The sequence below is a fragment of the Apaloderma vittatum genome, unplaced genomic scaffold (genome assembly GCF_000703405.1).
Source record: "Apaloderma vittatum isolate BGI_N311 unplaced genomic scaffold, ASM70340v1 scaffold12957, whole genome shotgun sequence".
NCBI lineage: Eukaryota > Metazoa > Chordata > Aves > Trogoniformes > Trogonidae > Apaloderma > Apaloderma vittatum.
Genome location: NW_009725771.1, coordinates 1 through 22,679, shown reverse-complemented (window position 1 = coordinate 22,679; position 22,679 = coordinate 1). Strand labels below are relative to the sequence as shown.

Sequence of the window (22,679 nt, the reverse complement as noted above, 5' to 3'; positions counted from 1 at the left end):
AGTCGAGTGCGGGAGTGGGTGTGGAGAAAAGTGTTGGCTATAGCAGCATTTTACATAAGACTTGAGGGATGTAACTATGCTTAGGATGGAGATCACGAATCATATTTGAAAACAACTTGAAATTGGTGTCTCTAGGTATCTCAACTGCAAAACCACAGCTGTATTAGCATAAAGTAAAACCAGTAAGCCACAGAGACCTGCCAATAAGCCTGGAAAACGTACACGGCAACTGAAAACAGAAGAAATCCTTTCTAGATGCATCACTAGAAGTGAGTAGCTAGTTATCAGTAAAGGAGCGGGCAGTGTTACCTGAGAGTAACAGTCTGCACTGGGTCTCTGTGGCAAGATTTTGGGAGGGGGGGACTGCAGGGATGGCTTCTGTGAGAAACTGCTAGAAGCTTCCCCTATGCCTGATAGAGCCAATGCCACCTGGCTCCAAGATGGACCCACTGCTGGCCAAGGCTGAGCCCATCAGAGTCGGTGGTAGCACCTCCGGGATAACGTATTTAAGAAGGGAAAAAGAAATGGCGTGGCAGCAGTCAGAAGAGAGGAGTGAGAATATGTGATGCTGGGGCAGGAGGCAGAGAAATCAGGAGCGAAGTTGAGCCCAGGAAGAATGGAGGCGTGAGAAGAAGCTGTTTTAAGATTTAGTTTTTATTTCTCATTATACTACTCTGATTTGATTGGTAATAAATTAAACTAATTTTCCCAAGTCTGTTTTGCCTGAGGCAGTAAACAGTGCCCCAATCTTCACCCACAAGCCTTTTGTTGTATTTTCTCTCCCCCTGTCCAGCTGAGGAGGGGACTGATAGAGTGGCTTTGGATGGCACCAGATGTCCACCAGGGCCAGCCCACCACAAGATCCCATAAGGCAGCAAAGACCATATGTGAAAAACCTTTACCAGCAGAAGAAACATAGACTAAAAGTTAGGGAAGGGAAAGATTCAAAAGTTTCATCAACTTGAAGATGACAAGCAGAAATTGTGACCACAAGAATCTTAGTAGAAGGGATCTATTTTAGGTCTAGGTGACATTCAGCATCAGGAGCTGAGGTTTAGATTCCTCCTATAGGACTGCCTATGTTTTGGACAATCGGTATTTGTGCCCTGCACAGCTCACCACACTGTTAATGTGACATTTGCGTACCAGACAGAAGTCAAGTATGCTCCATTGACAAGTACTGTCCAACAGGTATAATCATGAGATGTAACTACCTCCATCTGGTCCTATGTCCTTGAGTTTGTTAACTGATGTTAGAAAAGGGGCAGACTTCTCACAAACATGGAGAGAAGGAAATAACTGAGGAATGGAAGCGGTATAACATGCTGCCACAAACACTAGACTTGTTCTTCCCTTGCTACAGTGCCTGTCATCACTGGTCAATTCCCATGAAGTCTGCCTGCACAATGCCAAGTCCAAAGGACAGCAAACCTCTTAACTGTTACCTGGTGGCTAAAGCAATAGTGCCCATGGCTTCAGAACATGCATCTCCTCCTGTACTAACTCTACTGGGAATCTGAACCACTACTTCAGATTATATAGCTAGTGCCTGCACAAGTGGGAAGGATCTTTGGCAACAACTAGATTGCAGTCAGCTCAGCCAAGCTCTCCACTAGGCACCATAACAGGACATGGTAGCATGCAGTGGGGTCAATGTACACAGGCTCTCAAGAAGACCAAGCTTTTGGCAGAAAGTCCAGGAATGCTTTCAGCCCTACAGCCGATGCAAAGGGTACATGTCACTGTTTGTCTCCACAGCCGGGCTGTTCAAAGTGCTTATAATCAAAGAGTAAGACTGCTTTTCAGATTTCTCTTAGGCTAACTGTAAAGCACTAGAACCAGAGACCTCTCAAATAGTGCATGGAAAGCAAGCTCAGCAGTCTTTTGATCCTCTGTAGTGAGCACCAAAGGTCATAAGATTTCATTTCAAATTGATCGAAGTCTGAAAAGAAGATGAACTCATACCTATTCCTCTATTTCTTCTCATTGAGAAGGAAATGTGACTGTACAGAGAGCAAGGCACAACAAAGGTTCTTTACTTTCGGCTTCTATCCTTACAAAATCCAAGCTCCGAAGTCGCAGAAAATCAAAGAGCTCTGAAATAACTGTTTCAGCCACACAATAGGCGCTCCCGGTGTGAGGGTGAGCATATGGAGTATTACAATACCAGAAAATGGGTTTTGAAGGGGCTGCCGATACAGGGGACAGAGAAGGACTTCAAATCAAGACAACCAGCACAAGGATACCAGATGATCACTGAACTAAGCAAGTTGGGTTATCATTGAGCTGTCAAACTGGGACCATGAAACTGTGGTCATGTCTAATCCAGGCAAAGGAGAAGAGATGAAAACTAGTGAAAGCAACCTGTCATACTGTCATGCACTGAGGAGATGGTGTCCCCAAGGCAAAAAGGCAAAAAAAACCCCTTTTGCTTGAAAGGGAGCCTGTTTATACTTTTTTTGTAAAGGTTAATCAGAAACGGATCATGGCTGTATTTTAAGGCTTCAAGTTAGGTTAATGACAGCTCATCACATTCAGGTCTTAAAAAAACAGAGAGGGAAAAAGAGACTGTTAAATTGCATCCATGTCTACCAACTCTATACACAGTTCTCTTATTTACTGTAGCACAGAAGTTTAACATAAAGGACCAGTCTATTAGAGATGAGCTATTTCTGTAAACAATCTTCATTTCTTGTATTATGGAATTTTACTAGCTAAAAGTGTTTGAGAAGCATTCAGACGTTTGCTGATTCAAACAGTTTACAAATTAGACACAATGCAGCAGGAAAAAGACTTGAAATAGGGAAGGAAGCAGTGAGGGATGAAAAGATGCTGCAGTTCACTGGTACCTAATATACAACACAAGATTACTTTTTTTTCTCATTTTTAAGAGAGCAAGTTAACTATTGTAACTGGCTGCTTTCTTGCAGATTTCCTTGAGATATTTTTTGGGGGAAGAAACAACACATCTGCAAGTTAGTCCGAAGAAGTCTTCAAAACAAAGGCCACAGTATCACAGGGAGAGAAGAATGCTTTTGGGGGACAGAAGACTGAGCAGCAAGAAAAAAAGAAATTATCCAAATGAGGTACAAGAAGGCAAAGATCTGAAAGCAACAAAATCTCTAGTCTATCACATGCCAAGAACTGTATTTTATAACCTATTTAAACTACTACCAGGTAAGAAAAGAATTATTTTCACCATTAATTATGGCAAGCATCTAGCATAGTCTTTAACATACATTTAGAAACAAGTGCAGGTCTTTTTCTTAAATGTAGCAGTAACAACCAATAAACCAATATTCTACAAGGCAGACAAAGCAAAAAACCCTTTTTTCTACAAATACTCAAAAATAACTACAGAAACAAATCCAAAAAAATAAACATACTCTTCTTGGAATTGTCCTTAATTCTGAAGCGCAAGATGCCAGTTCTAAAAGCCTAATAACTGAAAGAATTTATACCTGTGAAGTTTGAGAAGAGCCTTTCATACTTTGTTGCAAGAAGAAAAACAACTGTGTCAAGCGGAACCTACTGTGATAACCAACTGTGCTAGTTTTAACTGGGATAGAGTAAGTTCTCCTCGGAGTAGCTGGTGCTACGGGCTACATTTTGGATTTGTGTTGAAAACAGTCTTTATAACACAGGGATGTTTTAGTTACTGCTGAGCAGTGCTTACACAGAGTCAAAGCCTTTTTTGCATCTCACCCCACTGGCAATGAGGCTGTGGGTGCACAAGAAGTTGGGAGGGGACACCCCAACTGACCACAGCGATATCCCGTATGGTGCCATGCTCAGCATACAAGTCTGGGGAAAGAAGGAGGAAGGGAGAACGTTCGGAGTGATGGAGTTTGTCTTCCCGAGTCACTGTTACGTGTGACGGAGCTCTGCTGTCCTGGGGACGGCTGAACACCTGCCTGCTCACAGGAAGTGGTGAATGAATTCCTTAGTTTGCTTTACCTATTAAACGGTCTTTATCTCAACCTGTAAGTTTTCTCACTTTTACTCTTCAGGTTCTCTCCTCCATCCCAGGGGTGGGGAGTGAGCGAGCAGCTGGGTGGAGCTTAGTTGCCAGCTGGGGTTAAACCATGAGACCTACTCAGGACAAAAGAATTTCTTAGGGATTCCTCTGCACTTCCTCTCCTTCCCTTTAAAGCAGGTAAGTTAGATCTGCTATAGAAGACTACCTTCAACCCCAAGGTCATCTTGTTTCACTTATTCGCCAAGGGCAAAAACTTCCCATTAAACTAATTAAAGGCTGAACATCAACTCCATACGTGAAACTATTAAGTTCTGACACTATAGTAGACAGTGGTAGGAGAGGAGTTAATATCACTAAGGAGCTGGAAGAAGTTCACACTCTATCCTGGATTTCATCCAGTTCAAAATAAATAAATGCAGTTCCCACTTTGGAGATGTGAAGAGACAATGCAAAGGTGGAGGAGATGAGTTTTAAATAAATGGACTGGCTTGCAGGACAATCCTGTACATACCTTTTTTAGCAGCGACTGTTTTACTTGGAATTTTCTCTGTTTGTTTTGGGGCAAAAGATGATGAGAAAACAGGACCAGAATCCTCTTCATCACTGTCCAATTTTGTTGTATCTACAATCATGGAGTATGTTTAGAATAACATTTGTTCACTGTATATTTTAAATCATCAGTAAGGCATAAATAATCTCAAAAAAGTGCTTCTGATACTACTACAACTTCTACAACTACTGTGTGAAGTTTGTGTATACCACATGAACTTCCTAATATATTCCATAACAGTTGATGTAAGATTAAATAGATCAGTGAAAACAAGCTCACCATCATCTGTCTTCTGAGAGTAAGATGGAAAAGAGAAGATGTTTCCAAAATCCTGATTTTTCTTGTCTTGAGATGTTTTCCTACTTCAAATAGAAAAAAGAAATTATGTTTTGCATTAACTATATACTGAAATATTTAGACATTATAATTTCTATATGAGTTTAAATTCCTGTTGTAGCATTACAAAGCATTTCTAGCATTTTTGTGTATGCTTCCAGCAGTCAAACTCCTAAAATCACCATTCAGTCACAAACTTGAGGCATTTAAAATTAACAGAATTATATTTTTTTCAATAGTTTTGTATACCAGACTAGCACAGGATGACAAACTGCGGATCTTATAAAATGCAGCTTAACAGATGACATTACTGACAATGCACCATAATTTGGTAAGTCATGTTTACCTCTGCCTAGGTGAGCTGCATGGCTGAGGTAACGTACACTTTAATGCCTTCCCAGAAACGCATATATTTTATTTTACATGGTACATATAAAGGCTGATGCTTCTCAGTTTTGTTCAAAGATTTCTGCATTCGAAAATTTATTAGTAAAGAAATATTGCTGAGTTACAGTACTTACTCTGGAGATGGCTTTGATTTGGCTGGGGAGAAGTCATATTCATCTTTTTCTAAACTGTCTGAGGGAACAAACTCATCCTCTCTGTCATTTGTAACTGGAGAGGCTTTTACTTTGAGCTCGTCTAAATCATTATTGTTGTTGGCATCATCATCATCGTCGGCATCATCTTCTTCTTCTGAGAAGTCAAAAGTATACTTGGGCCTCTCCGCTAAAAAAATCACATAAATACAAATTTCAAGATAATTGGTTTTGTTAATACATAAACAAATCAAAGTGGATGTCAGTAAACAATCCCTGCCTCAGACAAAAGACTGGGGGAAAAGAAACTTGTCTGAGCGTGAAAGGGACAGGATTTCAACTGTTGCCAAGCATATAACACCACTTGTGGCTTGCACAGATACGCTCATATTGCATTATGAAGACATCACTGCAGAAGTACTTCTAAGAAATTAGAATCTTTCACTTACAATTAAAGTTTTTTTGAACCTATCATTTGAATATTCTTCCTAATTAAGTGCTTGAAAAAGCAACCAATAGTTTTGCAGAAAAATCTGTATTCCTTAAACAACCAAATATTTGCATATTTTCCAAACTTTCAGTCTCTGATATTTTGGCCTTTCATAGACTGTTCAGAGTTTTTCTGGATAAATTTTTACTAGCCATTTGGACTTTGGGGCCTTATTTGACAGTGTAATTGCATTAGAATATTTTTTTTTGTTTGTAGTTAAGAAAACGTAATGCAAGCTCTTGCTAGGACACAAAGTGCTAAAGAAGGCTACGGTCAAAGAGAAATGTAGGTTTGTAGTTGAAACTTGCAGTCACAATGCACAATTCACAAAAGCTTGGGTACCTGCAGCTCTCCTAAGCAGAGAATCTCTTGGAATGATCACAGGCTCATTCTCTTCTAAATCACTTTCAGACTTGGATTCATCATCTGACCATGGGTTTCTTTTCTTCACTTTTTTTGTACCGGATTTTGCAGACGATGGTGTTCTTCTTACCCTAGTACCTGTCACAAGTTAAAGCATTTACTATAGTCAGGGCAAAAATATTTTCATCTTTTTCTAATTGTTTATGATGCATAAATACAGCATATTTTTTTTATCTTGAAAAGTTCTACTTTAAATGTTGCATATTTTCTTCTTTAATGTGATGAAATAATTGCACACAGAACCTTGTCTGCTCCTACCAGACAAATTTAGTTTATGACTGAAAAACATAAAAGTCTCTAATTTGAAGTTTTAGCTCCTCTGCAGTCAAGCTTCCGTTTTTTTAAAGGTTGCTTGGGTTTGCCAGGAAGAGCGAGCAGTTTTCCATAATTCAGGGAACACGATCAGGAATACTTTTTGAAAAAAATAACATGGAAAGCAGAGGATACCCTTTCAGCGAGTAACAACATGGTCAGTCAATTGTAGGGCAAGCTCAGGTCAAGCTGGACTAATTGGCTCTGGCTCAATCCCGGTTAGAGGAGATTTGAGCTGCATATGGACAACTCAGTCATAACTGGACTCAGTTAACCTATTCGGGTTGGGTAATATCCTGAATAATTAAAAACAGATCTTACCTCAGAAGAAGTACTTGCATAACCACTTTTTATTCCTTTTTTCCTAAAAAAAACCCCACCGCAAACTAAAACTTAAAGCTCCTCTTTTGTCTTTAGTTTTCTTTTTTTGCTGCTGTATTTCTCAAACTTTAATAATAAATTCATATTAACAGAGGAAAAAGGAAAGTTAACATAGACATTGGTTAGTCTGCCAAGCCATAACACATGTAACTTTTAAAAAGTCAGAATGACTGACTACATCAATATATCGATAGGAAAATACATTTATTTAATCAAGTTTTACAATCTAGGCTGTAACTCAGACTGAAGGTGACTGTCATGTCCTTCAACATCAGAGACTAAACTAGAAATTTCAGTCTGCACAGAATTAGTTTAATAATGTAAAAATAATGTAGTTTTCTATTCACAAATTCAAAGATTTAGATTGCCCAAAAATCAAGTGGAGATAATGTAAGATTCACCATCACTAGAAAAGCAGCTTACATAACAGAAAAATAAGCAGAGTTCTTTCAAGTGTCTCTACACATCTCTTTAGGGTGGAAAATCAGATGAAATAACTGATTATGGTTTTAGATTTCCCTTCTCACTACGTGTTAAAAATATATTTAATGCCCAATTAGTACACACAAGTAAGGTTAAATATGACTGTGTAATGATCATGGAAGGACAAGGCGAGGCAGGATGGGGCTTTGAGCACCGTGGCCTAGTGGGAGGTGTCCCTGCCCAGGGGAGGGGGAGTGGAACTAGATGGTCTTTAGGTCCTTTCCAACCCAAACCACTGTATGATTCTACTGTCTTACCAGGCTCCTTCTTCTCTCTCTTAGGTTTAGGGGGTTTAGCTGCTGCGGCTGATGTATTCAGTGGATCATCCGCAGCCCCCTCAGCTGGCACACCACCAAATTCTTCATCAAATTCCATTTTTATTGCTAGAGAATCAGTTTCACCCTAAAAATGTAAAAAATTTGGGCAAAATTAAATAACCTACACCTTTATATTTCAAGGTAGAACTGGAATAGTTCTGTAGAAGACAATAAATGAGAGCAAACTAATATAGTGATATTTGTTGGACAGCCTTGGAAAGAAGTCTCAGTAAAAATACTTGAACAATAAGTAGCTACCAGAGGCTGGCAAATGTAAAACACTTCAGGCATTAGGTCAGCAAATCAGCATAAATACAGCATTAATGAGGGCTAGCCACTGGGATTTATGCTACAAGAGTAGAAAAATATAGAAAAATACAACAATTAAATAACCTAACTATAGCAATAGTTTTGCTTTACCTTTTTCTTTTTCAGCAATTTTCTGCTGGCATCAGCTTTCATGGCAGACGTAATCTGTGGAACTATTCTTCTCCCAAATGGTGACGGCATGGTCTCCTCCAACTGAAGTTTCTTCATTTTGGGTTTACCAACTTTGCCTTTTATTGGTTTGCCAACCATGCCAGCCAAAACATCTTCTCTCTCCTGTGCTTCTACTTTCTAACAAACAAGGGGAGGTGGGAGGAACACATTCTTTTTTAATGAGGACAAAGTGGAACACACTGATTATTTAAGATTCATCTCCTTTTAACATGGAGCATAAGACTTCCCTTAATTCTCACTTGACCTGTAACACACTTTCCAGTGACAGAAAACTAACCATTTAATCTTGGTCAATTCTTCGCTACCCTGTACAGTTAAGAACTGTACTTTTCATAGAATCATAGAATGGCCTAGGCTGGAAGGGACCTTAGAGATCATTTAATCCAACCTCCCTGTCATGGGCAGGGACGTCTCTCAACTAGATCAGGCAACACATGGGGACCTTTTACTCAAGATTAAATAAATACCAACTTGAGCACACTGCTAGACTGAAAATCTTTCTTTTATCAAGTTTCTATTTCTCATGTACGGTGTCTGGGTACTGATGTAACTTTTCAGTATTTCAGCTTTTAATTTAAGCAGTTAGTTTCTAGAGTAATTTTTGAGGCACATTTTCCAGACCTTTCAATGTTTTTTTCCACACGAACACACACCTGTAATACAGACATCTGAAATGAACACTTCCAATTGCAGCTTTACCACAAACACACAGAGAAATAAAACAAATGTCTTCTTTGTATTATCCCGTGCCACTTCAAAAGATTACCTCAGCTCTTTTCAGGCCACATTGAAAGCTCAGGCTCAGCAATTTACCCACCAATAGGACAGGTAAATTTTTCTTTTCCTTTTTCCAGACATATTGATGAGGCAAAGTAAGAGCCCCTCATATAGTGCTTGTGGTTACACATCTCATTCCTACATGTACAGCTTTGCATTTCACAATAGTTATTGCCTCACAACCAGTTAGATCATGTAGAAATACTATTGTTATTACTATTACGAGCTACTATTCCCAGGTTTTTGTGTCCTCTGAAAACACATTTCCTCCTGGTAATTTTTGTTTTATGATCGTTGACTTAGGAAAAAACATTAAATTGTAAAGATGCAAGAGACAATCCCCGAAGAACACAACTAGGAACACAAACACCTAATATTGATCTCCTACTTACCACTATATTTGGAGATCTATCTGCTTTTAATCTAAAATGTGGCAATTTTAATTATTTTTTGCTTAAATTTAAATACTCTGGATTAACTCATTAATGCTTTTAATTAAATTAATAGAAAAATATGTAAAATAAAACATACTTCAAGCTCTTCAACAAAGGCTGCTAAATCTTCTTTCCAGAGATCTGACGAAGATTTCCTTTTAAGGTCATTTAGTTCTCTCTCCTAAAACATGAAAGTAGTATGTAGAATTTAAGTTACTAAGTTACAGCTAAAGTAAATACTATTGAAACTGAATATTCACACCAGATACATCAGTATTTATTGTTTTAGAATAAGCCTCCCATGGTGTACCAACCTTTGAATCTCTCTGCTTAATTAACTCTTCTACTTTCTCTTTCGTGAGTGACCACAGAGACATGTTTAAGATATAGTTAAAGTCAGGGCCAGAAGTTGAGCCAGAAGCAGATGAAGCATCATCATTTTGGTTCTGGGAGTCCTCCTCTTCTGCTGCCTGAAGTGAAATATTCACAATTACAAGTATTAATAACCTTAGCTCTATGCAGGAGCTGTAACCCTACTCCAGAGCATCACCGCAGAGTTGTAAGGGTCGGCCTCATATATTCAATAACCTGAGCATTTTTCTGGACCTTTCCCAAAGACCATGTGGCTGCAACCTTCTACAGTCAGATTATTTCATCATTTGATTTCAGAAAACAAATCTAAACCTGATGCTATCCATACAGCGTGTATGCTCTTGGCTATGGACACTGGTACCATCCCAGCTTCTCATGGGGTTGAGACCTTTGCGCTTGGGATATTCACGTGTATCTGTTTCTTTAGAAATGAGCACAGTCTTTTGGATAAAAACTGCTATCAAAGCCCCGAGAGTATAAACTGTGGTTTGGAAGTGGATCAAAATTCCTCATAATAGTTCTGTTACAAAATACAACACATTGCATGGAGGTAAAATACAGTAGTTCAAAAAAAAACAACCAAAGAAAAAAGAGCAAATCAAATGAGAAATGAAAACAAATTATGAAAACGGTGGCAATGGCACAGAAAAGGAGTGGTTGACAGAAATCTCAAGTTGCTTTTCAAAACAGTTTCATCTTCACATAGTAAAGCACAAAATTAAACTTTCACATATCTCTTCTGGAATAATAAAAGAATTTTAAAAAAACAAAAGTAAACACAGGTCAAGATCAAATCTACTAAAGTTCAAAAGACAGCTTGATAATACTGATCTTTTATTACAGAAAACTGATTAATAAGTTTTGCAATCATAAAAATTAATAAGGCAGAAATCAGTTATATGTGCGGGGTAACTGATGTAGCATTTTATGAATCAGCCAGTCAAAAATCAACTTGCCAGTTTTGATTTGGGTATCTTAAGAAATACAGTCCTCTGCATCCTCATTTTCAGATTTGTACTATCCAGTTTTCTTCTCAGAATTATCAATACGATACCAATATCATGTGACAATATTTTTGTACAAGTTCAATGTATTTTTAAAAATTGAAGGCAATAAGGAGTAATGAATCCTCTTTTTAAAGTGTTATGTGTGCTATAAACTATGTTAGACTACTAGAAAACAAAAATCTGAATAAATTTATATCATTTATAACATTAATAGCATCAAATATACCCAGAGATTTCAGATTATTACCTTTTCCTGTGCTTCTTTCCAGGCTTTTACTGGATCAGATTCATAACCCCTTTGGACCAACATCTGAATCAAATCTCTTTTTGATCTGTTCTCTGCAAGACACATACACAAAACCGGGAGGAAAAAAAAGGAAAAGAAAAAAGGGGAAAAAAATCAGTGTCATGAAAATAAATGTCTTACATGCAAGTACATTCTATCACACTTAAAATAATTTCCACATTTTCCCCAGCTGTTACTAATTCTAACTCACATTTACTCACCTATGGTAATTTTCCCTTGTATCTTCTCTAGAATGAAACGAGCTTGATTGTTGAGCTTTGTAGATTCTGCACCCAACATTCCCACAAGCCATTCCTTGCGTAAGCTATAGTAATGTAATCGCAAATCAAAGAACTCCTTCAAGATGTCTTGCACAGTTTCATACTTCTTTAAACATCCCATATGATCAAATAGCACCTATAAAATACATAATATATTGCTTGAGAGTCCCTGCGTAACTCAAACTTCTGTTAGCCTTTGTGTGTGAGTTTTATTTCTATTGCACATGTACACGCAGCATGTTAAGTGTAGTATTTTGGAGACTCTGAACTCAAACCTTACTATGTAACAACACAGCACATAGCTGGACAGATTTTATTTTTACTCACAAGTAGATTTAAGATGAGATTTACGATAACACATTCAAACAGGAAGACAGCTATATAGAGGATTCAGTTGAATGATTAATTTTATCTGGGTATTAAAGCACAAGTTTAATAGCACCTGATGATGCACAACTATTTAACCTTTGAAAAGTATTTTTAATAATCTTTCAGTTCAGCTGTGAATTCTGCCACTTTTCGGCTGTGAAAACTGCCAACCTTCAAGTTCAAGCACAAAGTCAGAAATCATTTTTACATCACAGGTGGAATCAATCCTGCCTGACTTCTGGCATCTCCAGTTTAGACATTTATAGGCGAACTAGTTTCCCCAGGCACCTTCTATAGTCAATTGAAAGAAATAAGCCCCTCTGGAGGGCAATTCATCTCTCTAAATATCTGTTTGGGAGTTGGAGGAACAATGACTAGCTCACATAACTTGTTAAGATGCTTACACAAGGGCAGATTAATTCCTACATATACACAGAAAGCAGTCCTCACTATTTATTTCGGTAGGCAGAAAATACAGGATTACGCTGCAAAACATTTTGTAATCTGTTAAACATTAATGTGAAGACAGATTCTCACAGTAGTACACATTTGTTTAAACCTGCGAGAGATACCTTCACTTTGGTGTGATAGATTCACTTTCCAAGCACAATGAACAAAATGAGTTGAGCAAGGCTTTTCTCCTCCTCCAATTCCACAGCCTTTATTTTTAACCTATTTTCATGCAGCTTTTGAATTATACAATAATAGCATGAGTAATGGTATTTTTGCTTTGTGGCAATATCTGAAAATAGTATCTGTCATAGAACTATTTTTTCAGTCTCTCTAAAGACAGGTTGCTTCGAAATATTCTGGCAGAAATTATTTTACAATTCAAATCCCTCTCATAATAGACAGATATGTGCATCTGAAGAATTTCCTTCACTGAAAGGATTGTCAAGCATTGGAACAGGCTGCCCACAGAAGTGGTTGAGTCCCCATCCCTGGAGGTATTTAGAAGATGTGTAGATGAAGTGCTTAGGGACATGGTTTAGTGGTGGATCTGGAAGTGCTGTGTTGATGCTTGGACTCAATCTTAAAGGTCTTTTCCAATCCAAACAATTCTATGATTCTATGATTTTGTGATTTATTCACATTCTTACTCCTGTCTTGCTACAAGCAGAATAGAACATATGAATAATTTACATCACTATTATGTCTTCAGAAGTTTAAGGATAGTGTTTTCTATACCTTATCACCTAAAATGGGAATTATGTTAGTGGAAATGCTGGATCATTTAACTCCTATTAGAGAAGTAATAGTCCTGCATAAAGTGCAATTTTGAAAATGTAACTTGTCTCAAGTTTAAAACTCAAATCTAATTATAATCTGGCAGAAAGTTATTTGTATGATCTATTTTACATTCATCATTTTTGGTTAGCTGCCCAGGAAATTTTCAGTTAAAGGAAACCACACTGAGCCTGTCTAATTTGGTTTGAAAGATTCATCAGGACTAAAATGGATTCGCTGATCCATTTTGATTGTCATCACTATAATTATCTACTATTCAAACAATTTCAAACACACAATACACTCACTGTTCAATACCAAGAACCAAAGCACCACCACAAACACTTGAGTTTAAAATGAGCAACAGTAAGGATTCTGATAGCCAAACATGAAAAAGTTACCATAGAATTACAAGTAAGACTTGTTTGAAGCTTAAAGACTTTGTGCAATCCAGCAGCTTCTGCCTGTGCAAGTTTTTCTTCCGTCATCTTCACTACAAATTTCACAGTTGTATCGGTGTGGTATTCCTTATAGTCAGAAATTAATGCTGGAGTTTTTTCAGTTCCATTCAACATCGGTTCTAGAACCTGCTCTTTGTACACCTGTTAAAAATAGGGTAGCAAGATAAAGAAACACTTCTTAAAATCCCTAATTCCTTAAACCAAACAAACAACATAAGGCTTCAGAGCTTTCTGCATTACATCTGATACCAGTTATAATTTACAGAACCAGTATAACTTGCAAAATGCAGGCCAAGACTAGCACAAACGTAAGAGGCATCTAACAAGGACAGAAAAATCTACTCAAAAGAAAAAGGAGATTTAAATATTCTTTCAGCAAGAGAAGCAGATATTTATTCTTTGTAGTATGGACAGCAGGTGGCACAAGTAGAAAACCATCTTCTACGAAGGTACATGGAAGAATGAAACTACGTTCCTTTCCATGTGTGTATAATCATTAGAAGCTGTGTTAAAATTTCATCTGTAGGTAGGATTAAATAATTCAATACAGAACTTTTAATTGGTGTTGGTTTTTATGTAAAGTATTTCACTGTTACTTACCTGGGTCCATGTTCTTACAGGAAGCTCTGTAATTTCTACTGTGTTCCTATCCACCACAAATATTTCACCACTGACTACATACTGGTTTTGACCAAGTTCCTGAATGGTTCCTCTGAAGTTTTTGTAGTTTGGGAGCTGAAATTGCAAAAAACAGCAAAGAGGTAATAATCTTTATAATAAAACATTGGAAAAATATTTGTTTCCCATACATCATACAGCTATAACCTTATATCCATCAACCAGTCTCTCATGCCTGTAAAAATTTTATGTCATAGGAAAAATACTAGGAAAAAAGAACAGAATACACACGTGATAGTCAGGAGCAAGTATCTTAATGTCTACAGAGTAGATAAATGATTAAGTAGATGCAGGGGAGTAGATGCACCAATGAGGTGGTGAGGTTTTCAGTTGTTTTGTTTGTGGGTGTTTTTTTTTCTTCTTTTTAAAAGAAAACTGAAAACACAGATAAGGTATGATAGAAAACGGATTAACACTCCAGTCTCACAATAACTTTACAGAAGTGGTGCTACCTCCCCTCACCATTTTTTCATTCTTGTGCTGTTTGGCAAAGATAGTGGAACCCATCCAGTTTAAAAAGTAACTAACAGGATGGGGATTTTTTTTTTTTAAACTGAATTGAGTCCTTTATCCAGCTTACCAAGAAGCCACAAACATATCAGCATACAGAAAGGAGCTAGATGGAGGCAGAACTGCCTCTTTCAACCACAGTGAAGCTTCAGTGGACTGTGAGACTACACAGAAGGCCTACGAGTCCTAAAAGAAGGGCAATGGATTGCATTAATTAAAAAAAAAAAATTAAAAAAATCTATTCATTGTTCCCAAGAATTTGGAAGAGGAAATTCACTGTCACGAAAACTGATACTGCACACTCAGTGAACTGTGAACTAAGTAGAGAAGAAAATATGTTATCGTTTCTATGACTTGGTAAACACAGCAAAGCAGTAACATCCATCAGTTTTAAAGTAACGGTCACATTATCTGTGAGGTATTTCATCTGTTGGTTACAGATATTCCGGGCTCGCCTAGATATGCTTCCTGTCCAAATATTTTCAAGTACACACCACTGCTGAGGTTTACAAAATTTTAAATAAAGGAACAGAAGCTAGATGCAGTTCAGAAGCTGCTGATTTTCTTGAACTGCAACAGTATCTTCTCCCACGCTTACAGACTTATAACAGAGAGTGTGCTTCAGACAAGACAGAGGAAATGTTAGGTTTGGCTGAAGATAAGGAATAGTAGCTTCAAAAAGGAAAGAGTGGTGCTTTTCACTCTATGCTATGTCATAACCATCCTGTAAGACTTGCAGCTGTGAAGGCTATAGTCAGCAGACTGAAGAAAAAGTCCTCTGAAATAATTGGAAAAATACAAATTGCAATGTTTTTGCTTCAAAGAGAACTTTCTTAGCCTCATCCCAACAGTCAAGTAAAGTTCCTACACAAAATTCCCAGACAATCCAATTCCAATGTTCCAATAATCAAGCATTTTTAGAGTGATATGAATTTGTTTTGTAAATACAAATTGAGGTTTGTTTAGCAAACATATAAAATACCAGCGTATGCTATTGTTTTTACCATTGGGTGGGGATCTAAGCCATCCAGCATTCGTCTGACATTGTTTACAATCTCTCTGGTGTCGTAGTTTGGAAGTTTGCATGCCCATCCGGTACCAATTCCTTCAGCTCCATTTACTAAAACCATAGGAATGATGGGAATATACCACTCAGGCTCAACACGTTGGTTGTCATCATAAAGGAATTTAAGCAAGTTGTCATCCACTGATGGAAAAAGCAGCCTTGCTAAAGGACTTTAAAACAGAAAAAGAAAAAACTGTTTAACTGGAGTCCAGTAAGTAAAGTACATAATACTTTAACAGTCCATGGATCCAGACACAAACTATTTACAGATTGTTCTCATGTCTCCCTTTCTCTTTGTCATTCTGAGGCTGAAAATACAATGTACATACAACCTGAGAAAAGAAGGGAAGAGTGTGTTCATAATAGATGATGTTTTTCCTTCACAGTAACTCATGTACATGATACACCAGTGGTTGATGCATTTAACATCCACTGAAATACCATTCTTTGAGACATTCAGAACACACAGTTCAATGTGAGAGCAGGTCACCCAGTAAAAAAGCAACACAGCGTGCAAATAGTTGCAAAAATTTCTTTTTTAACTTTTGGCCTAGCAGTGTCTGAAAATACTACAGAGGTTTTAACCGGTGACTCCTTTTGCTCATCTAAAATATTGCCCTGGGTGAATACAGTTTCCAGGACCTCCCGCTAAAAGGAAATGTACAAAACCAGGTTGCTACAGAAAGAACATATAACAGAAAGAGAATAAAACCTGATACTTAAATATAAAGCTTGCAATTAGAGGAAAAGAAGAAACTTGAAGGAATTTTAGGAAAATTTCACACTGAAATTAGGAAATTAAAGAAGCAACATAACTTATAAAATACAGTAATTTATGTTAAGGAACACGTTCTAAAACTCTGCATACCAAATTGAATTTCAAGGTATTGGCATTGTTAAATTAGATCTTCATTATTAATTACATATGTGTAATTTAGCTTGATATGAAAAAACTCATCCAAAAGGAAAGAATCCGTCTCAAATTTCAGTCTAACCTGTGCTGCAGGGCTTACCACCAGGCAACACTACACCTTCTGTTGTGAAACCGATTTCACTCTGAACAGGGAAACTGAAAACTACTTCTGCAAGAAGTCACAGTTTAAATCAGTAACTAATCTGAGTGATCTACACTTTCAGTCTTCACCCTTATGATTCCAAGGTCAATTCTTAAAAGCTATGATTCCCACAGCACTTCTATGCCTGGAAAATCACGCAAAAAGTCCATGCAGAAAACGCACACAGATGTAAGGTGGAATTTGAGCTTTTACCAAAATATTTTGATCCTCCCCTGCTCTTCTTCCAAAAAAAAAAAAAAAGTAGTACTGTGAAAGGATTAGTTTCATAAAAAGGCATTTTAAAAGCATGTGTTTAGCTCTACACTTGCGTTTACCTTAACATGGTGAAAATATAACGAGGGCTGGCAGCATCCTTTCCACCATGAAGCCTGGTACCAAACTGACCAATAGGTTGTAGCAGATTAACATTGTTACTTCCAACAAAGTTCTGAGCCAAGTTCACAATAGTCATCATTAATGCTTGCTGCAAGGAAATACATATTCATAGTAATAGGTATAAGAAGAGAGAGTCTTTCCTCATTAGCCAGTAAAATACATTTTTAGCATCCAAAAATTGTGTGACTAACCAGAAATCAATTTTAAAAAAATAGTCTCCCTGAGAAAGGAACATTGTAAACCTATTATAAGAGCTGGTCCTCTTCCACAGCCACATTGGCTCTCTGATTTAAGTGTCTTTAGGGTTTACGCTTATGAAAACCCCTGGGCGTCTCCTTTCTTTCTAAAGCACTTCTCTGCAGGAATGGAAAGGGCATAAACTGACTGCACTTAGTACTGCACAACCTGCTACTTGTTGCTTTTAAAGAGAAACAAGAAGGAATGGATGGAGACTGTCAATATAACAACTCCTGATAATATTTCAGATAAATACAAGAAAAACAAGAGCTAGGAAAATTTTTCTTCCAACTCTGTATCATGTTTTTCAAGAACTGTATCTCTTCTTCTTACCTTAAAAGATTGCATTTCTCACCTAAGAGAGAAATTGTCCTAGTACAATGCTTCTATGAACTGAGAATCTAGAAGTTACCTGGGTAATTATTTATCTACTATTTCACCACAGCCCATAAACTATTTGCAATACTACTGTGCACAAAAGCTTGAAAAGAATGGAAATACGTCATCTTACTAAGCTATGTACTGTTCGGTTCATTTTCTTTAAAGTAAATTTGTGATTAGTAGACTGCCAGTCAATAGGCTTGCAACTTCCACGCAGTAGATATTTAGCTAATGTTTTATATAGCCTAAAAACCCTCACAACTTTAACGGCCTTTATACTCACCTCCCCATGGTGATAAGCTGACATTTCAGCAACAGAACCAGCCAGCTGAGCAACCTTTACTTCACGTTTATCATTTCTCTTAAAGCAAGTGAATAAAACTTTACGTTGCCCTGGTTTTAAACCTATTGAGAAGAACATCTCATTTTCAACATATATACAAGCACATGTTTTTAAGTAATAAACTTGTTTTGCCTTATTATCATTTCTAACCTCTCAAAAGAAGTATAAAATATTAAATGGAAACAAATTCACACTGTAGTATTAACCAAACAAATTAATATCTCGTTTCTTTTAAAACAATAATATACTTTATCGAACTGAAAAAGTTTATAGAAAAGTGGAAACAGTCAACCATTACTATGCAAAATACATCATTCTGATAAACAGTAACCTTACATTAAATGAACAGGTTCCACAAGTCATTTCTTTCCAGTCTATTCAGCAAAATATTTTTCCTAGTAACAACAATTTAGAGGAGTGACAACTGCAACTGAATATTACATGTATTTTAAAATTCTTTCTGGTGTGAAATTCTCAAAGACTCATTACAATTCAACAAAAAAATACACTCTTTGTCTCCTTTTGAGATCTTTTAAAGTTCTGAGAAAGAAGCCATTCTCCTTGATCTTCTGATTTATTTTTACTGTTCAAGCATACTGTAAGTAAAACATCATTGCATCATTTTTTTCTGCATGTCATCTAGAACTGATAACTAGTTCTAGATCACATTTATTGATCTATTCAGTGTTTTAATTCACATACATTTCTGAAATGCACTAAAATACTGCTACATGTTACCATTACTAGCCCGGGTCAAGCATAAGAGCAGAAATTTCATTTAAATATCCAGTTGAATATCCAATTTCCTTTACATGAGCCTGCATCATGCTTTCCTACCAAAGAGCTATGGAATGTAACAAACTTAGAGAATTTCCTTTACACAGGAGAATCACCAAGAGCAGCAACTAGTAACTGTGAAGAGATAGTCAGAATTTTCTGCCCTTTCATTTTTTCTGACATTTGCCACCAGACTAGCCTGTTATATATCGCTTGATGATACTGAAGAACAAAAACCATTTCTAGAGCACTAATTGTTGAGCAGTTCATATATCCATGCCCAGAACGCAAAATCACAGCTGAAGCTGGCAGAAACACTGATAGCAATTATATGTATGTAAAACGTTCTATGTATAATAACATATTTATGTATAGTGTTATACATCACATGTAACACTGACAGCAGCTACACATAATATGTATAACAGATATACAGACACTGTATTACATATACAGACACCCTCCCTAACTATATAAATAAAGAAAAAAAATATTCCCTTCTCATTTTCTTACACTTTCATAGATGCAGTCTTGGAGAACTTCAACTCAAACGAACAGCAGTCAGGGTAGAGTATGTTAGAAGGAACAATGACCTCTTGAAACATGCGGCTCTATAGTGAATCTTCCTCTAGGGCAGTAAACTAATATTTGCATAGGAACTACCAGTTAATCCCAGTACCCAGCTATGGGAGGAAGCAAGTCTGGAGAAGCTGAAACAGAGACTGATGTCCTTTGATTCCCTAGAGATGTATCTGCATACATAACCCACCCTCATTCTGCACTAGAGCAGGAGATCCATCCTACCAGGAGTCCAGTACCCCTATCCACCTTATGATCTATCCACTTTCTCATTCAAAATATAAAAAGCCTTTGTTGCACGAAGGACAACCAACTCCACTGTAAAAAAAATGTACTAGAAAGGGGAGATTAGTGAGCACTTTTTTTCCCCCCTCTATGAAAACTCAAGGCTTTTTTTTCTGTATCTTTGTAAGCATATGCACACTGACAATAATACCAGCAGAAGAAATTCCTGCTCATGCTGTCTGCAGACACTTTTACAAATGAAACTGTAGTGTAGTAAGCTGCTTCTTTCAATGTTCATGGTACTGCAAAGGGAAAGCTATCAAACCTGACTGACAGAACCCCAGCAAGAATATAGGAAAAGTCAGTACCCACTGAAACACTGCCTGTGGCATAAGACTGAAGGGAGGAAACATTTGCATCCTCATCTGCACTAAGATGCTGACTAGAATTTGAATTATTATGAGCACTTAAAAGACTTGTTTTCTCTGGTGCTTTGACTAGAAATAAATCACTCGTCTGGTCTAGGGAATAGGTTTGGTTAAGTAAAAAGGCTGCTCAGCAACAGCTTAAATTTCTTTAGCATATAAATGATAGCAAACAAAAACATAAAAATTCTTCTCTTCTCTACTTGAATGCATTGATTTCCAATACACATCACAGGCTTAAATACCAACAATAAAGAGAAATGTTCCAACAAATCGTAATGGATTATTATCTTACCATCAACAAGGGAAGGAATAGATCTCTCGTTGTCTGAATTTGAGAAAAGGATCAACTCCTTGTTAATGAAATCATTGTAAGTCAAATGTTTTGTTGCTGTACCATATAAAAATTGCTGAAAAACACACATATGTTATTCTTTCAATACAAAATCTACACAACATTTAAATCTTACCCAATGGATTTATCACTATGATTTAGGACTCACCTCAGGAAGACCATGAAGCCGACGTTGTCGCCTGTCCTCCATGAAGTTAGTTAACCATTCTTTTCGGTCATCAATCTTCTTCTTACTGAAGGCCTGAAAAGATTCCAAGTACACTAAACTATCAGTACATATATGTGTGTAATTCCACATTACTTTAGTCAGTGTTTTAAGTGTGCTGCACTATCTGATCAAGTATTTGACAATACTTGTTTGACAAGATACTCCATAGAACCGATGTTTATGTTAAGCAGCAGTACAAGCACACAACCTTTCAGACACTGTTGCACAAGGTTTTTGAACTGACAGGTCTCTCACTGATTGTAATTTAAATTTACATTACTTTCTCAAAAGCTGTACACAACCTTATCATCTGTAGACAAATCTTGCCATTCTTATTTCTCTCTTCGCATCAGAATTGTGTTTTGATACACAGGTTTAAAAGTGTTGGAATCTTTCCTCAAGTAACTTTAAGGTTGGGTCCATCATTTAGACTGAACTATAACCATCTGTCACCACGAAAACTAACTGAGGGTATTAGAAAGAATACCCCAGTCTTTCTGTCCTCTCCATGCCCTGCTGTGTCTGTCAACCACAGAATGTGGGTTTTTTTGTAGCTGTTCCTGAGAAGCTGGCCCTAGTCCTCTTAAGCAAATTGACAACTTGATAGAAGTGACACTGCATGAACATCTAAGCCAGAGTTCAGGCAGCTGACTGAGGGCCTTGGTCTTCAGGATGACAGTGCGTCACTTTAATATAACCACTCAGGACTACGAAAAACACACAGGAGTGTTCTGAAAGACTTTGTCCTCTTATAGAAACACAATTCTGCTAAGTGTCTTCTCCAGAAGACTGAGAAGAATACACAAAAACTGAATACGTGGTTTAAGCAAAATTTCTACTACTTTGAGAAAATTTTGTGAGTTGCCTTTTTTTTGTCAGGGAATATTATACAGAGACTCCCATCACGTTCAATCATTGTGCTGCACAAGAAGACAGTCACCAACACTATCTTTGTAAAGGACTCTAACTGGAGCATTCCAAAAGAGCTCAAAGAATAGTTTCATTTCCTTGTAGACTACGGTATCACATAATAAATAGTAAACCTTAGTAACTTACTCTCTGAGGAAGGGATTAAGTGCTATTACCTTGTTTTGCATCAGATTGACCTCCTTTGTGACCAAAGCTTAACAATTCACAGTGTCAGACATCTGAAGGTTTAAGATTAGGCTTTTTTAAAAACATGACTAAGTTATTGCAGCTTTTTTATGGCTCCTTTCAGTGTATCTATACTTCTTCTAGACTACTGAAGTGACAAATGATCAAGAGCTGGACCAGCATACTAATTATTCTAAGATAATTAAAAGGTTAAATGAAAATTATTCCTGAATATTGATCCTTAAAGATAAGAAAAGTTGGGTTTTTTCTTTCTCCACATTTAACTGCTACTCTAAGACTTCATTTGCTAGCAAGAGAGTTCTTCAAAATGCTGAAGAACTTACCATATGAAATAATTTTTGTTTTCCTAGATTACAGCTATCATGAGGTCTGGTAGAGTCTACAATCTTATACCATCTATGCCTATCCAGAGGTAAACTTGGAGCTCAGATTATAGCCATCAGCAGAGAAAATGCGGGTAGTAGTTTCAGTGAAGCTTCTGTTCATAGCTTAAATATTAGTCACTATTGTTCCCTGTGTAACAGAGATGACTTCCCGTCAGCCAATCTGCTCCAGCGTGGACATCTGTCTCTTCCATGGGCTACAGGTTCTGGCAAGCAATCTGCTCCAGTGTGGGCTTCCCACAGGCCACAGCCCCCTTCAGCCATCCACCCACCCTGGCGTGGGGTCCTCCATGGGCCACAGGTGGACATCTACACTCTGCCCAGAGGCTGCAGAGGGACAGCCTCCTTCACCATGGCCTGCACCACAGCCCGGGGGACTCTCTGCTCCAGCCTGGAGCACACCCTCCCCCCCTCCTTCTT

At 37.4% G+C, this 22,679-nt stretch overlaps 1 protein-coding gene across 1 annotated transcript in view; it reads right to left on the bottom strand.

Annotated features, from left to right (window-relative positions):
* LOC104276633 (DNA topoisomerase 2-beta-like) overlaps positions 1–20,793 on the bottom strand; it is a gene marked incomplete at its 5' end in the record, with an annotated part of 23,802 nt that extends 3,009 nt beyond the window's left edge. Inside the window, 17 exons of the mRNA XM_009873033.1 lie at positions 4,491–4,601; positions 4,809–4,888; positions 5,387–5,594; positions 6,237–6,395; positions 7,751–7,895; positions 8,231–8,428; positions 9,620–9,703; positions 9,837–9,992; positions 11,149–11,240; positions 11,409–11,604; positions 13,466–13,666; positions 14,126–14,260; positions 15,718–15,949; positions 17,170–17,318; positions 18,132–18,253; positions 20,493–20,607; positions 20,701–20,793. Of these exons, the coding sequence (XP_009871335.1) occupies positions 4,491–4,601; positions 4,809–4,888; positions 5,387–5,594; positions 6,237–6,395; positions 7,751–7,895; positions 8,231–8,428; positions 9,620–9,703; positions 9,837–9,992; positions 11,149–11,240; positions 11,409–11,604; positions 13,466–13,666; positions 14,126–14,260; positions 15,718–15,949; positions 17,170–17,318; positions 18,132–18,253; positions 20,493–20,607; positions 20,701–20,793 (2,476 nt within the window). The remainder of the gene's footprint in view (positions 1–4,490; positions 4,602–4,808; positions 4,889–5,386; positions 5,595–6,236; positions 6,396–7,750; positions 7,896–8,230; positions 8,429–9,619; positions 9,704–9,836; positions 9,993–11,148; positions 11,241–11,408; positions 11,605–13,465; positions 13,667–14,125; positions 14,261–15,717; positions 15,950–17,169; positions 17,319–18,131; positions 18,254–20,492; positions 20,608–20,700) is intronic.
* Between the last annotated feature and the right edge of the window lie 1,886 nt (positions 20,794–22,679).